The following is a 16,893-nucleotide window of genomic DNA, read 5'->3' on the forward strand; positions in this document are numbered from 1 at the left end:
GTGCTTCTATGACGTATTGACATTATCACAGCTTATGCAACTCCTAACTCCGCCTCTAAGTCATACAAACTTTATCATAACTCACCATTATGACCTATATGACTAACTGTGACCTACGTGGCTCACAACTATTTTATCTCATTATTGTGACTTTTATGGCTAATCGACACTCCTGAAGCAATCATCTACGACCCACATAACCAACTATTTCAATGACTTTATACTATGATCTCTACGACAAGCTGAGCCGCTACCTAAAACATTCACGACAGACTACTGCCTCAATAACAACTAGTAACAATCTTGTAGTCTGCTATCACTGAGAACTAAGTTATTACAGCGACATTGCAACTATCATCGATGAAATAATGTGTGTATAATTTTGTAACTTTGTCTTCTTTAATTCAGAAAAAGAGTGGACCCATATACTCACAAATACATAGTGAATTATTTCAACTTGGTTACGCCCCATGTAAAAATCAAGCCGTCTCATCCTGCTTACTTCTTCTTTATATGAGTGTGTGCTAGATTTTCATGCAATGCTAAGACTTCAAATTATTACTCTACCACCACAAACCTTCCAGCAAACATCACTTATGCATTTACATATCTATCATCTAAACTTTTATACATACATAAAAATCAAATCTTTAATATCATATAAAAAAATATCACTACACATATTTTCATATATAAATTTATGGCACTAGTATTAGAAGTAAAAATCAAACTTTTAGAGCTTATATCTCCTATGCTATCCATTTTATTCTTTAAATTCAAAGTTATTATATCCAAAAAAAATAAAAAAAATAGTTATGAAATTTATGAAGCCAAAATATTCATAGCATTGGACCAAATCAACATTAATACATATATTATCGTCACCCTTCATAAATAAAGGGGCGGCCATTGTTGAAAACCAAGAGACCGATCATGGATTCTGCAATCCCAATCAGAGGAAGGTTCCCATTTTTGACCTCACCCTCTAAGCCGCGTGCTCTCTTTCTCTCTCTCCGCACACCACATCGCAACAAATCCCCAACGAACACCTCACAACCGCATCAACAACAAAGGTCGGTCGTTCCTCTCCTCTTCCACAGCTCCGTCGCCGACGACCGGTAAGATGGCCGGCGGCGATCAAGGTTAACTCTTCTTCATCTTCATCATATGCTTCCCTTATAACCCTTCCCTTCTCTACCATGTTGTTCCTACCCTTTTCGTCCCCTGGAGATGCCTTGGTGGAAATCCTCTTCCTCTTCCTCTTCCTCTTCTGCATCATCCCTGGATCGGAAACAAAGACTGTCCTCCTCGGCCGGCGCGTCGCCGTCTAAGAACACGCGCAGGGAATCATCTGCTTTCTTGTGGAGCAAGCGCGGGGAGTCTGCACGGCCGCGGCTCGAGCGGCAGTGCAGGCTGCGTCCCTTTGCGGAGGTGGGTGTTGCAGCTCTGAACGCCGTGAGTTCTACACCGGTGTCGAGGTCGCCGAGTAATCTTGATTCAGTTCCCCTGCGGTTATCGTCCTCGCCCGTGCTTCACCCGTTGCCATTGCCGGAGCAGCTGCATAATAATGGGATATGTACGGCGGGCAGCACCTGTGCCGGTTGCCGGTTGCCGTCACCCAAGGGCGGGGGATTGGAGCTGGAGGAGGTAAGTGGTAGCGGGGTGGATTGCTCTGTTGCAATAACGACTGAGGTGAATGGGGAGAGGGTTCCTGCTGCAGCTGGAAGGTATGTTGTTTTTTGCCACTTTCTGGATCTTATGATGCTTAGTAAGCCTGCTAATTCTGCATCCTATGTATTGCAGCAGGCAAGCTTGTCATAACACTCAGAAGAGTTCAGAGCATATTGATCGGCCAAAAAAGGGATGGAATTTTAGTAGTCATAGAAAGGCAATTCATGATCCGAAGTCTCCTGAAAGTGTAACCTTTAGGTTAAACATACCTGCTAAAAGTGCTCCACCGAGTGGCTTCTCAAGTCCTGCGCTTAGTCCTCGGAGATTGAGTAATGTTGATGTTTTCCATTCTACATTCAATGTTTCGCAAGGGCTGCAGTCTTGTTTTGCTCCTGATGCCCCTTATGTGGACATGATGATAAGCATGTCTCCCCAGGCATCACCTGAGAAAATTCATAGCAGTCCAGATAGATCACCGTTATATAGTCCAGCAATTAAAAGTTCTGTTCCAATGTCAAAAAATCCAAGTGCGCCGCAATCTCCTCTTCATCCTAAGATGTATTCAGATGGTTCTGGTGCATGGCATGACAATAATATGAATGTCCACCCTTTGCCTCTCCCTCCGGGACCTTCTGTTCATGTGCAGTCTAGTTTTTCTCATCAAAATGTGTCAAAAAATGAGGGGGCTTTGATGACAAGTCAGTGGCAGAAACAAAAACTTATTGGCAGCGGTACATTTGGGAATGTTTATAAAGCTACCAACAGGTGAATAAGAGGACTTCATGATGGATTTCATATCATCCTTTCTTGTTATTTTTGTACACATTCTTATCCCCATTACTGTGATCTTGAGCAGGCATACGGGTGCTTTATGTGCCATGAAAGAAGTAAATATAATCCCTGATGACCCTAAATCTGCTGAGTGTCTGAAACAACTGGAACAGGTTAGTTCCTTATGCTATTTTCAGATTCTCAAGTAGCTGTTGCTGTGGCTTGTTTACTTGAAGCATTTTGAGGCAAGGAAAGCTTTGTTAAACTTGAAAAAATACTACTAATCAGAAAACACTGTTAATGAGTTAAAATGTCATTCTGGGGATTTAGAATTAATTAATTGATTGCAAGTTTTTGTGAATCTGAGGCAGTCTATCTTATTTTTTATCAGAAATGAAGTGCTAGGACTTAGTTGAAGTTGCATCTTCTCTGTTTGACATCTTTGAATTTTTCTAGATTACTTTTTTATTTCATGTAGCCGACCTCACATAGTGGGACTAAGGCTTTGTTGTTGTTGTACATTTTTATTTCATGTTTAGGTATGTTCTTGAACATAAATACAACAACAACCACAACAACAACAACAACAACAACATCATCATCATCAAATTAAAATCCATCATTTATGTTCTTGAACATAAATGATGGATTTTAATTTGATGATGTTTATCTTGAAATTTATGTTTGCATGATTTATTTGTGCAAAATAAGTATATGCGTTTTCCCTGATCTTTTATTAATTATCTACGTCCAAGCAGCTTCTCATTGATTTTGGTCTGTTTACAGGAAATCAGGGTTCTTAGTAAATTGAAGCATCCCAACATTGTGCAGTACTATGGCAGTGAGTTGGTGAGTCTGTTTGCATATTTATGCTATGATATTTGTCAGTGGTCTACAAGTTGAATGTTTTTGTACTTTTATGCAGACTGAGGATCATTTTTACATATTCCTAGAGTATGTATATCCTGGTTCAATTAACAAGTATGTTCAAGAACATTGTGGAGCTATGACAGAATCTGTTGTTCGTAATTTCACACGCCATATTCTCAAAGGGCTGGCATACTTGCATAGCACAGATAACATCCACAGGTTTTTTCTTTCACTAATAGTCGTTCTGATAGTTTTGTGTTTCAATTGAAACTACTAAGATTTAACAATTATGGTAATGATGTTTTTCTATTAAAATATATTGTATTTCAATTACACTGTATTTTCTTTTCAGCAAACCAAAAAGCAACTAAATTGATAGTTAACATATAAGTTTGATATCACAAAATTTCATGTGTTAGATCACACCTCTATCAAACCAACCTGATTGTATGAAATTTAACTAAATCTTTGAGTATTATCGAGGGTTCAATGTGACTTTTGTCACTTCGGCCAACAGAAGATGAGGCTTTACCACCGTGGAGTAGCTTTCTGCTAAAAGATGAGGGGAAAACTCAGTAAGATGTCAAATAAGTGAAATCTTTATAAAGCCTTTTGTCAAGATCCCGTTCTTCCGTATGATATGCGGGACAAACATCGTTCTAGGTTGTTCAAGTTACCAAGAAATAGTTCCTTTGCACGAGTAAGAAACTGATGTATTTCTACGGGTTACCCTAGTGGAGCACTTGAGTTCTTTTGCATTTCTCATATATTTTTTTGTGGGTTAACATCTCAAGGTCCTTTGATGGGCTTAAAGAAATCGTCTTGGTAGCAACCCCTAAATCAACAAAACAAAGGTGAGCTCCGCAGCTGGTCCACAAGCAAGGGTTTCCGGTCTGTTACGATCCCGCTTCGGATCGAAACTCACAGAGTCATCCCAACTCTCGGATTGGAGATGCTAACGGCACGGGAATAGAAATGGGGGATCTCTCTACCACACCTATCTCCCCAGAATATTCACTCACTTAAGCAACATGTACAAAATGTAGAATAGATAAAGATAAGGAAAGAAATCACTGAATTAAGAGTTTAGTCCTCACACCTATTAAGTAGTAACTTATCTTGTATGTTGGCTGTTTGTTAAGTATTGTTAGAAGAATGAATAGAAAATCATGATTTGTAAAGAAAACCCAAATAGGAGAAAGCTAATGATGATGATGAGTATTGGTTTGCTTTGTTTGCTGACTGGAAATTTTTTGATATTTTTTCCCTACTCTATAACTGTTTTGTTTTCTAAGTCTACCAATTTAGATGTTGATGTTTTGTCCATTTATTGTAAGATTCTAGTGTCATGTTGATTTATTTGATCATTCCAGGGACATCAAAGGTGCAAATTTACTTGTTGATGTCAATGGTGTGGTAAAGCTTGCAGACTTTGGGATGGCGAAACATGTGAGTAGGCTATTTTTGGAATTTCTTGAAGATTTGTGATGCTGTCTTGTATGTTTGCCTGGATTTATTTTGTTATTAGAGGTTGTATGTTTGCCTGCGTTTATTTTGTTATTAGAGGTCAACTGTGTGTTGTTCACTGCAGAGATACAAGAAGTAAATTTTTTCGGGAGAAAAGCGTTTTGTTACATGGATTATATCTGCAGTAAATGTTGACTCAAACACATGGACGTTTTTTGTTCAGTTTCCATAGGTTCTTTAACAGTTGAGTGTTTATTTTCTTACTTCACATGAAGTTATGTGCAACCCCCAAAATGTCCCTCAACCAACTAAAATAACAAAAAAAAAAAAAGGTCTTAGTTATCTATCGTGTATTTTGCACTTTGTGGAATATCTTTGTGGATGCAGTTATCAGGGATACATGCATTATTCAAGGCTGATTGTATTAAGTTGTGACAGTTGGGAAAAGACTATGTTGCAGTTTTAATTATTTTACATTCCCTATTTATATTCAAAAGTAGTGTGGTTTCATTTGGTTATGATGTGCACAACTGTTACTTTTCCTTTTGGACATCAAACTTGGGTTTATCTATGGCACTCCTTTGACCAAAGATTTTTGTAGCACAAAGGTTCTGGCTTGAAATCTATCATATTTTGTTTCATTCTCCATTACATCTGGTTTTCATTTGAATGAGCTTGATTTTATGTCAACTCAACTTAGAGACCATGTTATTTTTTTCAATAGGCTTCAAATATTCATAAAATTAATTAGTTCATTTCATAGTCACTGGAAAAGAGATCACCTTTTCCATTTTATCTCATGGATGCAGTTTCTTGTTTTCTCTATTCATCAGCTGTCTCCTTCCATTTAAATTTTTTTGTGCTTGGTATGTAGTGTATCTATATGATATTTTATCTTCCGTGCATCTAATTGATATTTTCTTTTGTAAAGATAATAACGCTTGTGGCGAGTGCTTGGAAGGCCATATTAATTACTTTGCTTGTATGCCTTTTGAGAAACGTGTGAGTGTAGAGAGAGTGTACACAATTTAGTTATAGAAAGCTGCATTCCTTCAATTAGATTTTGACAATGGGTCTTCAAAATCAGAAGTCAAGAATGTTGATTTTGACGCACATTCCTCTGAGATAACCGGGGATTAACAATTTGGAATTTATATAACTTATGACTAGTTAACCATGCATCAGACTTGGTGGAAAACGAATGTTGTTCTAGACATGACTAAACAAATTTTTATTGGTTGTTTCTAAAGTCAATATTATCTATTTTTATTCTGTAGAAACATGGTCATGCATATTAGAATTCCTCATAAAAATATCTATTTGTCTATCCATCTACAGGCACTGACATGCACGCACACCCACATAATATAAATGGTAATGCAACAGGATGGTGACTAAATTAAAATCAGAATAAATATTAGATATAAATAATTCAATGTAAATGCTAGTCATATTTTAATTTTGCACAACTCTAATGATATAGATTGATTTAGACCTTATACTTATTATTTGCTTTTTTTATTTTATTAATCATGAATACTGGTACCTTTTGTATAACAAACAAAAGCATATTTGAACCCTGACATAGGCAATTTTCATCCGTAGGACTAATAGTATCAAGACCTTCACTATACTAATATCTTACGTAGCTGAAATAGTACTAATTTGTAAAATTTGTTATTATAGCCTTAGCAGGTTACAGGGATACTGAATGATCTCTAAATAGAAGGTTTTTATTGGGCTTCATTGAATACCACTATTTCATGATCAGCTTGCCTGAAAATTCTGTTCTTCGAAGGAAAATTGCATGCACAATCATACCAAAAACTTTTGGAAGAAGCTATTAGACACAGATCAACCTACAAGGAGATAAACTCCATACATAATGGAGCTAAGAGGGGAGAGTAAAACCTTAGTTCCTTTGTTTGTATGTTGCAGAATCTAATTTGGCAAATAAACGGCAACATAACATACAAATTTCGACTAAAATGACTAACAATAAATTGTTATTTATTTATTGATGAGTTAGAATGGTATGTGATTCTTGGATTTCTTCTGTTACTTGTTGCATTTGAAAGATAACCGATGTATGGTGGGGTAAGCAAGTGAAATTTGGCAACCTAGAAAATTAATTCTCTTATATGTATTGGTCAGATATAATTGCAAAGTCAAAGTTAAGTAAGGCTAGATGTGATTTAGAAAGGCGATCGACGGGTGGAAGAACATATCATATCAGAATTTCGTTATTTATTTAGTTTTTTATTATTTTTTTCTATGGGACTTCTGTTTATTTATCACATATTTGTGGGAAGCAGTTAGTTTCATGTAAGAGACATACATTATATTAAAATGAGTGTTTTTGATTAATTTTATTTCTTTTTATTTTGTGTCAATTATTTGAATTTATTGAAATGAAATTTTGCCTTACTTTATTATATATTAGTTATCGTTCGTATCATTACAGAAAATTAATCTGAATATGCATCTGTGACTTGATTTTGTTTTCCTTTTTTTTTTTTTGTTTCAGTTAAGTAGAGCTGCGCCTGCTCTTTCCTTAAAGGGTACTCCATACTGGATGGCTCCAGAGGTATGCTTGCGATATGCATACTATTTACATCTCTCATTGTAGCTATGATTATTACATGCTTCGTTTTAATTTTATTTCTTGAATCAGAGGATTTTCATAAATAATTTTACTCCCCTCCTGATAACATTCATTTCATCCTTTAGGGGAACAGTTAGACTGAGTTGGTACCCTTGTCTTATTGCTTCCATAAACAAACATTTTGTAGATATATAAGGTTTTATGTTACTAATGGATATCTCAAGGGCAAAGAAGTTGCAAATTCTTCCATATTATAGTGCTAAGAATTTTAGTGTGTTCCAAATGATGAAATAATAATATAAAAAGGGCATGCCCAGTGCATGGAGCTTCTGCTCATGTAAGGTCTGGGAAGTTGTGCACACCCTTAGCCATATGTTTGCAAAGAGGCTATTTACCTGACTCTAACCCAGGACTTATGAAATGTTCTAGAGGAAATTCAATTAGTGCTTCAGGCCAGCCAATAATAATTATATATTTATTTGTTTATTATGTGTGAGCAAGAAACAATATTAACAGGAGAATCTAGAGAAAGCGGCAATCTAATTCTTGCAAATGGTCTACATAAATGAATTTTGAAAACTCTTAAATTGGCTTCTTGGAGGATCATTTTGATGATAAAAATGCAAGCAATTTTTGTGTAGGAGTCATGTCTTTACTTTGAGCCTTGTTACCAATTTCTAGCCCTTGATGATAAAATAATGAGTCTTTATACTAAACTGAATAAATTTTATTCATAAAAAGTCTAGAAACTAGGATCTAATAGTTAATATTTTATTTATTAATCTTTGGTTTCCCGCCTTGTCTTTGTTATTCCATTGGTGATGGGGGAAATCATGATTTTAAATTAGCATTGCCTGTAATGATCTAACGGCTTCAGTGAGATGCCATGCCTTTTTTTTTTGGTTGATATTGATAAACTTGATGAAATACCATGAGAATTTATGGTTCAGTAGATTTAGTTCTTCAATCAAGTTAGTTACCTGTATTATGTGAACTTTTTCTCCCATCTTTTTATGTAGGTTGTACAAGCTACAATGTCAAAGGATGTTGGTTATGATTTCGCTGTTGATATTTGGAGCTTGGGTTGTACAATTATTGAGATGTTTACTGGGAAACATCCTTGGAGCGGACTTGAGGGGGTAATCCTGTTGTACTCTCTAAGCTCAGCAATTGAATCTCTAGCAAAGCTGTATACATGCAACTTTGGTGCCTTCATCTTTTATGGACAAAATATATTATATTAACTATCTAATTAAAAGTATTGCACAAAAATATTCTTAATAGTAGCTGCACAACAATGCAATATTCTCTAAACCTCTGATGTTAATATTTGAACTTGGTTTTCGGCTGCATTCAAAGTAACTTTTCTGCATTAAGGAGTTAGACGGTAGGCTGAAAAAACTTTATATAAGATAAAATGTTTGTATCTAAACTAAATTTTCTGAATTTGGTTCAATGTGAAGTTGATGAAGTTAATTTATTGTTAGTTTTATTCACATATTTTTTTGGAAATTTTAATTTTCAAAATCAGCTACATTTACTGTAATGTTTATTAAACTGAACCCATTTTCTGACATGTTTTTGTTGGAATATCTACTTATCATGCCAATAAATTTTTTTATTGATATATTTAACTATAATGACTGTACATATATTTTTTTTCATGATACATAGCCTCTAGTATGGATCATCTCTCCTCTGGCTTATCTTGTCCATGTATTTATGTTAGAAAAGAGATATAGAAGAGGAGTGGAATCCTTCATTGCATCAATTGGCTAAAATTTGGCCTTATAAACAGAGAATTAAAAAGGTGAAAGCATGAAATGAAGAGAGAGATATGAAAGTTATTGGAAGAGAGGAAATTAGACTAACCGAGATGTATTAATTGCTGCTTATGAGCTACTGAACTGTGCAGATTAATATGGAGGTGTATAGGGGACAAAAGGAATATTCTTGGCAGAGTTAGTTACGATCTCCTTGAGCTGGTAATGCGGTGTGTTTTAGTTGGATGGCTGGATGTTTTGGATGAATTGTGAAAGATAATTGGGATGCTCAACATCCAACTATTCATTAGACAGAAGATAATAAGCTGCAATTATTTCTGCTTTGTTGCAATCTCGGGAGAAGTGATGTCTATCTCTGTACTCTGTGCAAGCATGAAAAATTGGATTGTTGGTGAGCCAGTGTTGATACATTGTCACAATATAGTGAGTTGTTTTGGATGTTAGGATGTGAAATTCCTGTAGGAGAATTTTTATCCATATGATTTTCGCTGCTATTTGAGCCAAGACCATGGTATTCTGCTTAAGAAGATGAACCGGTGAAAGTAGGTTGTTTTTTGTTAGAACAAAATATTAGATTTGATCCCAAAAACATACAACTAAATGTGAATTTTTTGCCACTGGTGTTGTTGGGCTTGTCCAAGTTGAAGTAGGCTGGTAGATGCAGATCGGTAGCATTGATAGGATGGCAATAAGATAGTGCTCCTTTAATGTATCGAAATAGTTGTTTAAGATATAATTAGTAGGATTGATAGGGTTTGTACATGTGTTGTGATGTTGTATTAATGACAAAAGAGATATTTGAGCGAGTTATGGTTAGATGCTAAAGAGAACCGGTGTCGATATAGGTGAGCGTTTGATCAGGTACTGTTGGTGGTAATTCTTTTGCTATGGTTGGTGTATGGATTGGTTTACAGGATGCCATTCTTTCTCGCCAAAATATTTCCATAGTATAGTGAGGTTGATTGAGGTTATGCCTATGGATGTTTGGTTAATGTCAATGCCATGGAAGTAATGAATGTGTACCAGGTTTCTTATTTGGAGCTGTTGATGAAGGGATTGAAGTGTGTTGTCAATGTTGTCGATGAGAGATTGATTGTCTCTTATAATTGATAGATCATTCACACATATGAGGACGTATATAATTTTGTTGTCATAATCATATATCATGAAAGAGGGGTCAGCTAAGCTAGCATGAAACCTGAGGCCATCTAGTAATTGGGAGAGAATTTTAAACCATTAGTTTGGTGCTTGTTGAGGCCATAAATGGCTTTGTGGAAGTGACATAATTAGGATGATTGTAGTCGATGAACCCTCGAGTTTGGGTCATGTAGACTTTGTCTTGACGATGTCCGTGAAGGGAAGGCATTGGAAACATTGAGTTGTGTTAGAGATAGCAACAAAAAAGAGGACACGAATTATGGTTATTCTAGCAACTGGACTGAATATTTTTGTATAGTTAAAATGACATATTGTTGCTTGTAGCCATGTGTAACTAGGAGAGCTTTGTAACGAGCTATGGAACTGTTTGATTGTAATTTGGTTTTATTGGTCCATTTGCAGTTTAGTATCTCATCATGTGGTGGTTGGAGAACAAAGGTTTAAGTGCCTTGAACTTGAAGGGCATGCAATTCATCAACTATAGCCTTGCACCATATTTCATTTTTTTATGGTAACAGTGTAGGATGCGGAATTAGGTGGATAATGGATTGCATGGGCCAAGTCTAGAATTTGCTTTGTTTTGATACTTCCTATCTGACCTGGTGATTATCAGGTGACGAAGAGATGTTGAAGGTGAAGTAGTTGTGGTTGGAGTGAGAGGGATAGTGAGGGAAACGGGTTTAAGCCCTGGAGATATTTGAGGGACCTATAATTTAGAGGAATTAGATGGGGAAACCGTAGTTTGATTATATGTTGGTGATGTAGAGGGAGTATTTAAGTGATGATGGATGATTGAGGGGGTATAATTATGGTATTTGAGAGTGGAACAAGAGGTAGAGGTGGAATATATGATATAGTGGTTGATTGGTGGTATGAAGGGACATTATGGTGGTAGGGGAAGCTCTTCGTGACAAATTGCATGCCTGGAGATGAACATTTGGCCTATCGGAGGATGAAAACATTTGTAGCATTTGGTGTTATCTTTATTGCCAAGGAAGACACGTTGTTGAGGGCTAGGGAGAGTTTGTTTTTAGAGTCGGGTTTTATCCAAGGATAGCATGCTCCAAGTTTTTTGAGGTGATTGTCGTCAGGTGTTGTTATAGAGGGAGTTAATAATAGGGTGAGAGAATGTTTGTATTTGATGAGGGTAGTTGTGAGGAGAGAATCAATCATAGAAAATGTGATAGACCAGCTTCGAGAAGTAAATTATGGGTCATTTCAATGAGATGTTGATGTTTGCAATCAGTGACTCCACTTTAGTATGTGGACAAGTGATTTGATGTATGATTCCCATTTGTTTAGTTGAATTCTTAGGTTGTGACTAAGATATTCTCTACCTTTATCAAATTGGAGAATTTTGATGCGATGGTTTGGTTGTCTTTTCATTATATTTTATATATGATGAAGATGGAGGTAAGTTCATATTTATTTTTCATGGGGAATACACAACAAAACCTTCCGAAGTCATCAATAAATGAGACATAATACTTGTATCCTGTTGAGAGATGGTGTGGTAAGTACCCTAATCATCAGAAATGATAATTTGTGCCTATTTGTTAAGTTACAATAAGTATTTTGAAATTTATTATTTGAGAAGTATTATGTTGGATGTAATTTGGATAGAAAATAATATTGTAATGAGGATGACCCAGATAACTGTGCCATTTGACAGTGTTGGAGTGAGCTGTGAGGAGAGCTCTAGCTATAGAGATAGTAGTAGTTGAGGTTTTAAGTTGGTTAGATATAGTCCATTATGTCGAGCCTAAGAGGTGTGGCATATGAGAGTTTTGATCCATAATAAGGTTACCATCAGAATTGAAGGTGACAATATAGTTATTGTCATTAGTTAGTTTGACAATGGAAATGAGATTATGAGATAATTTGGGAACATGAAAGTTTTGAGAGAGTTTCATTTTACGGGAGGCGGTGGGCAGGATGTCATTTATGGTGTGTGTGATTGCTAAATTTTTATCTATTGCCAATGGTGATTTAACAGGGACTTATGTATGGCGTGAGATTCTATATGTTGTCAATGTTGTGTATGAGGTGGGATACAGTGCTAGAGTTTATGTACCAGCTACTATTCTAAGAGAACTTGTAATGTAGGGTTGGACCTAGTTGAAGAAGGATTGTAAGTTAGGTCTGCTCTGTACTAACATTTAAATGCTGAGTGACCCAACTTTTTGTAGATTTGACATTAGCTTGCTAACTGGTGGGTTTTTGGTATTACATGGTGCGGGAAGATTGATGGAATTGCGATTGGAGTGACAACTAAATTTTGTTTTTTTCCTCTGTTTTAGCTTTGACTGATTGGAGTGTCATCTTCCGCGATCACTTGATACGGTGAGAGCAATATGTGAATCCTAATTTTCTGACTGAATATCACAAGCTGCCTATGTAGCTTGAGTGGTTTCTTCAGAACATAAGTGTGAGAATAATTCGTCTATGCTAACCGACAACTCATGATCTTCAGTCACAATATAATACCATAGGAGACTTGATAATTACTTGAAGCTTTTTTAGTAGTTTAAGCCAAATTAATTCACGAATTCCATCAGGAAAGGATTTGAGCACAACTTACATTTTGTTTTTTATCTTCTCCATATTATAAGATTATACATAAATGTTGTACCTCAATATAGATATTCTAAACATTATAGAGCCTAGCTAATCAACATCAATATAAGCTTCTATTAATCTAGAATCTAGGTTCCCTTCACTTGAATTGCTCTCTCATTAATTTTTCTATTTTTTTTAACTTGAATATCTGGTTAGGAGATGGGGATGTTATTAGGAGAATTCAAGTTGTATGGTTGAAGTGGATGAATGCATCTTGTCTATTGTGTGATAGAAAAAGTACCGTTTAGAATTGAAGAAAAATTTTGTAAGATGGTGGTGCAACCTGCCATGCTTTATAGTGCAGAATGTTGGCCGATAAAAGAGAAGCATAAAACTAAGTTAAATGTTGTTGAGATAAGAATGCTTGATGGATGAGTGGCTCGACTCTTAGAGACAAAATTCAAAACAAATGTATCCGTGAAAGGGTTGGTGTAGCTCTAATGGCAGACAAGATTAGAGAGAGTCTTCTTAGATGGTTTGGTTACATTAAATGTCGACTGTCTGATGATCCGAATAGGAGAGTAGATGTTTTAAATTCAACTTATGTTAAGAAAGGTAGAGGCAAACCTAAAATGACTTGGGTATGTATAAAAAATGATCTTTATTTATTAGAATTAAATGTAAATATGACACTTAATAGGACACATTGGAGAAAAAGGATTCATGTAGCCGACCCCACTTAGTGGGATAAAGGCTTGGTGGTGTTGTTGTTGTTGAATATTTTTACTATACTAATAAAAAAGATAATATTAGTTATGTTATGTGATAAATAGATGTGTTTTCCAATCAATCTTTGATATCTTATCAATTGGAGTACTTATGCTACGATTAATTTGTGTTAGGATCTAGAGTGTCAACAAGTTTACTCTAGTTAAACTAGATTCTTCTAAGAGATTTAAAATGGTTTTTTCTTAAAAAATGTATAATAGCATATTTATTTTTAACCATTTTTTCCTTTAAAAAGTACCTGAGAGGGCCAACGTTTTTGATTTTGAACACCTCAATCATCCTTTCTTCAAAATATTGTAATGTAGAACAACATGTGATCAAGCTTATTAAATTCTTCTTAACGCATACATTTGGGGAACCTTCTGAAGCAGGTTTTAGGTGACAATTTGGTTCTATAAACACGTTTTCTTAAATTGCATGCTAAATTTGTCTTCCTGACGTCTATGATCCCTATCCATGTAAACTTATTTAAGTCACTATTTTAGATTGTATTCTTGATATTTAGTTGACTAGGTCGACTATTATTGGGAGAAGGACATGAATAGTGTTTAATTTACTAGTAGGATTGAAGGAAAATGTTGCCAATCCTATAAATTTCGGTGAAACTTTGCAACCAGTCATGTTTTGTATCTTTCACTTGGCCCATCTAACTGATATTTGACTGTAAATACCATTTACATTCAACATGAATTGCATCCTTGAGCTATTGAATGACCGCCCATGTTCTATTTTTTCTAGGATCTTTTTATTTCGTCCTACATAGCCTCGTGTTATTCTAGTTTATTGAGGGCCTCTTTTATTGTCTTTAGGATTTCAATTTCTACTAAGTTGGAGATCAAAGTTTAATCAAAAGAATAATGGTCATATCTCACAACATTTTCTTCATGATGTTGAGTACATGCATGAGCAGCTTTTCTTAGAGTAATGAATAATTTTGAGGTAATATCACATGGAAGAAGAGTTTTCAAATAAAATTCATGACATGCTTTGAGAGGCGGAAGATTTTTAATTTTTAACAGATTCTTTCTTCGAGAGGAAAAGTAAATTTTAGAAGAATGTTGTGGGATCGAGTGATGGACATGTTGGTCAGATATATTTTAAGGAATGAGAGCATTGACATTCTCAACACTGTCAGATACGAGAAGATTAAGACATTCTGTGGTATTTATGGGTAGGATGAATTTAAAAGATGAACTATTACAATTTCTTTCATCTTTTATCTCTCTTGATGTGAATATTTTATAGAAAATGGTTTTGTTTTTGAAAAAGGAGGCAAACATGGACGCATGCTCTTTTTACTTTCTCATGCCTGAGAAAGATACATTTGAAGAATTTGAGATCAAGTTTATTCCTATTAGGCTCGGATCTTAAGAAGTAGATTGGAAGTAGTATGTATTTGGAAAACATTTGAGAAACCCATCGATCGGAATTTTAAAATGAAACACATTATAAGGTAACAACACCTCATAAGGATGGTATTACCTTGATAATGTTTAGGGTATTAGTGATAAATATGGTAGATCTTGTCCTTTAAAAGATGCTGTTTTTTGTTTCAGCTATACCATTTTAATGCGGTGTATTTGGACAATTACCATTTTGTTGGAGTGTGTTATGGCAATAAACTTGATGAATAATAACATTCTGATTAGGTTTATTCTTAGAATATAGTTGAAATACTTGGTGACCCTATCAAAATAAGTGATCTGGATGTCTGAAATATTGAGTTATGATCATATGATAGAAGTTTTTGAATATGTTTCATATTTGATTTATTTTTTGAATAAATATAGCTAATACTTAGATATGATCATCAACAAAAATAATGAACCAATGCCTAGTAGAGTTCTTGAGATATGTATGGCTCCGAATATCACTATTTACTAGCAATGTTTCGAGTGCTATGTATGTAATTGCCCCAAAACATAATTTTAATTTTTGATTTAGCCTACCAATTACATTAAATTTTGGATTGCCATTTTTGTATTCAATATTTAGCGTTTGCTCTGCTCTTTATGCATCCAGGCTGCTGCTATGTTCAAGGTATTGCATAAAGATCCGCCGATACCCGAGACTCTCTCATCTGAGGGTAAAGATTTTCTGCAGCGTTGTTTCCGAAGAAACCCAGCAGAAAGACCAACTGCAAGTATGCTACTTGATCACCCCTTTATTCGCAACTCAAACCATTACAATCTCCATGGCTCCATTCAGGCTTTTGCAGGACTCAAACTTAATGTAAGCCTCAGATCACTGAAATTTATCTCCAACACCTTAATCTATTAATTTTATTCATAAAAGCTATACATAAACTCCTCAGGAGATCACTTACAGCCCGAGAGATAAACCTAGATCAAAAAGCGAACCTACGATGAAGGGAAGACAGTCGGCCAATGGGTTAGTATGCTTCATTACTAATGCAATCAGCTCATTAGAACTGAAAAACATGATTCAGTTTCTATCTACCTGCAGTGAGAAAATTATTTTTTGATCAGTCGAATATCTTAACAACAGAAAAAATGTCAGCTTTTTAACTCCATTATGTTCTTTCCAGTGAATTAAATCACTCCCACGCAGAGACTTCTGAACCCATGGCTGTCCGGCTTCCGCCGCGCTCGGCACCCGAGGTTATGCACAGTTTATTTCCACATTCAAATCATTCTCTGCCAGGCCCTTCAGGATCTTCAATGAATTCCACAAATGGCTTTCACTCTGGCTCTTCAATGAATGTTTTGAATGGTTTTCAGTCTGCTTTGGGTAACTATCATCAGCCGGCCTCTCCAAATAACGTTACAAGTGCTATTCATTCAGGTATAACTACCCATCATCCCTATGCGCTACCAAGGCCCCTTGTAAAGGATTTTTAAGAAGTTTGAGCATCTTAAGAAGCAGAAGCCTTCAGATTTTTAGCTTTAGGTTCGGAGGCCTATGCTACTCTCTCTCTCCCTCTCCCTCTCCCTCTCTTACTGCTCAGCTTTTGAGGTAGGAGCTAGTTTCTACGGCCAAGAGGATAGAGTTGTACATTTTGATGCAACATAGAAATCAGTTTTTATCCAATTTGGTTTGAAATTCTATTCTGGGCAGGTGAGTTAGGAATCAGGTTGTATAGTTATGTTTTAACTTTAACAACAACTCATGGGAACTGCAAGAATGTATTTTTGAAGTTCCTTCTATCATTATTGGTTGTCAATCAAGGAGAATTTTTTGAGTCAGAATGTTTTTGCT

General features: G+C 35.6%; 1 protein-coding gene across 2 annotated transcripts; it reads left to right on the forward strand.

Annotated features, from left to right (window-relative positions):
* Positions 1–912: 912 nt before the first annotated feature.
* Positions 913–16,893, forward strand: LOC110023858 (mitogen-activated protein kinase kinase kinase 5-like). 2 transcript variants are annotated; one of them, XM_020723479.1, is made up of 11 exons: positions 913–1,727; positions 1,804–2,436; positions 2,528–2,615; positions 3,229–3,291; positions 3,368–3,531; positions 4,686–4,761; positions 7,307–7,366; positions 8,404–8,523; positions 15,697–15,906; positions 15,989–16,065; positions 16,223–16,893. In XM_020723479.1, the coding sequence occupies exons 1-11, from the start codon at positions 1,231–1,233 to the stop codon at positions 16,533–16,535; spliced, it is 2,301 nt and encodes a 766-aa protein (XP_020579138.1). In that variant the 5' UTR covers positions 913–1,230; the 3' UTR covers positions 16,536–16,893. The 2 variants fall into 2 exon arrangements, with proteins under 2 accessions (XP_020579138.1, XP_020579139.1); XM_020723480.1 differs by having other exon boundaries at positions 1,807–2,436.

The sequence above is a fragment of the Phalaenopsis equestris genome, unplaced genomic scaffold (assembly GCF_001263595.1).
Source record: "Phalaenopsis equestris unplaced genomic scaffold, ASM126359v1 Scaffold000233, whole genome shotgun sequence".
Classification (NCBI taxonomy): Eukaryota; Viridiplantae; Streptophyta; class Magnoliopsida; order Asparagales; family Orchidaceae; genus Phalaenopsis; species Phalaenopsis equestris.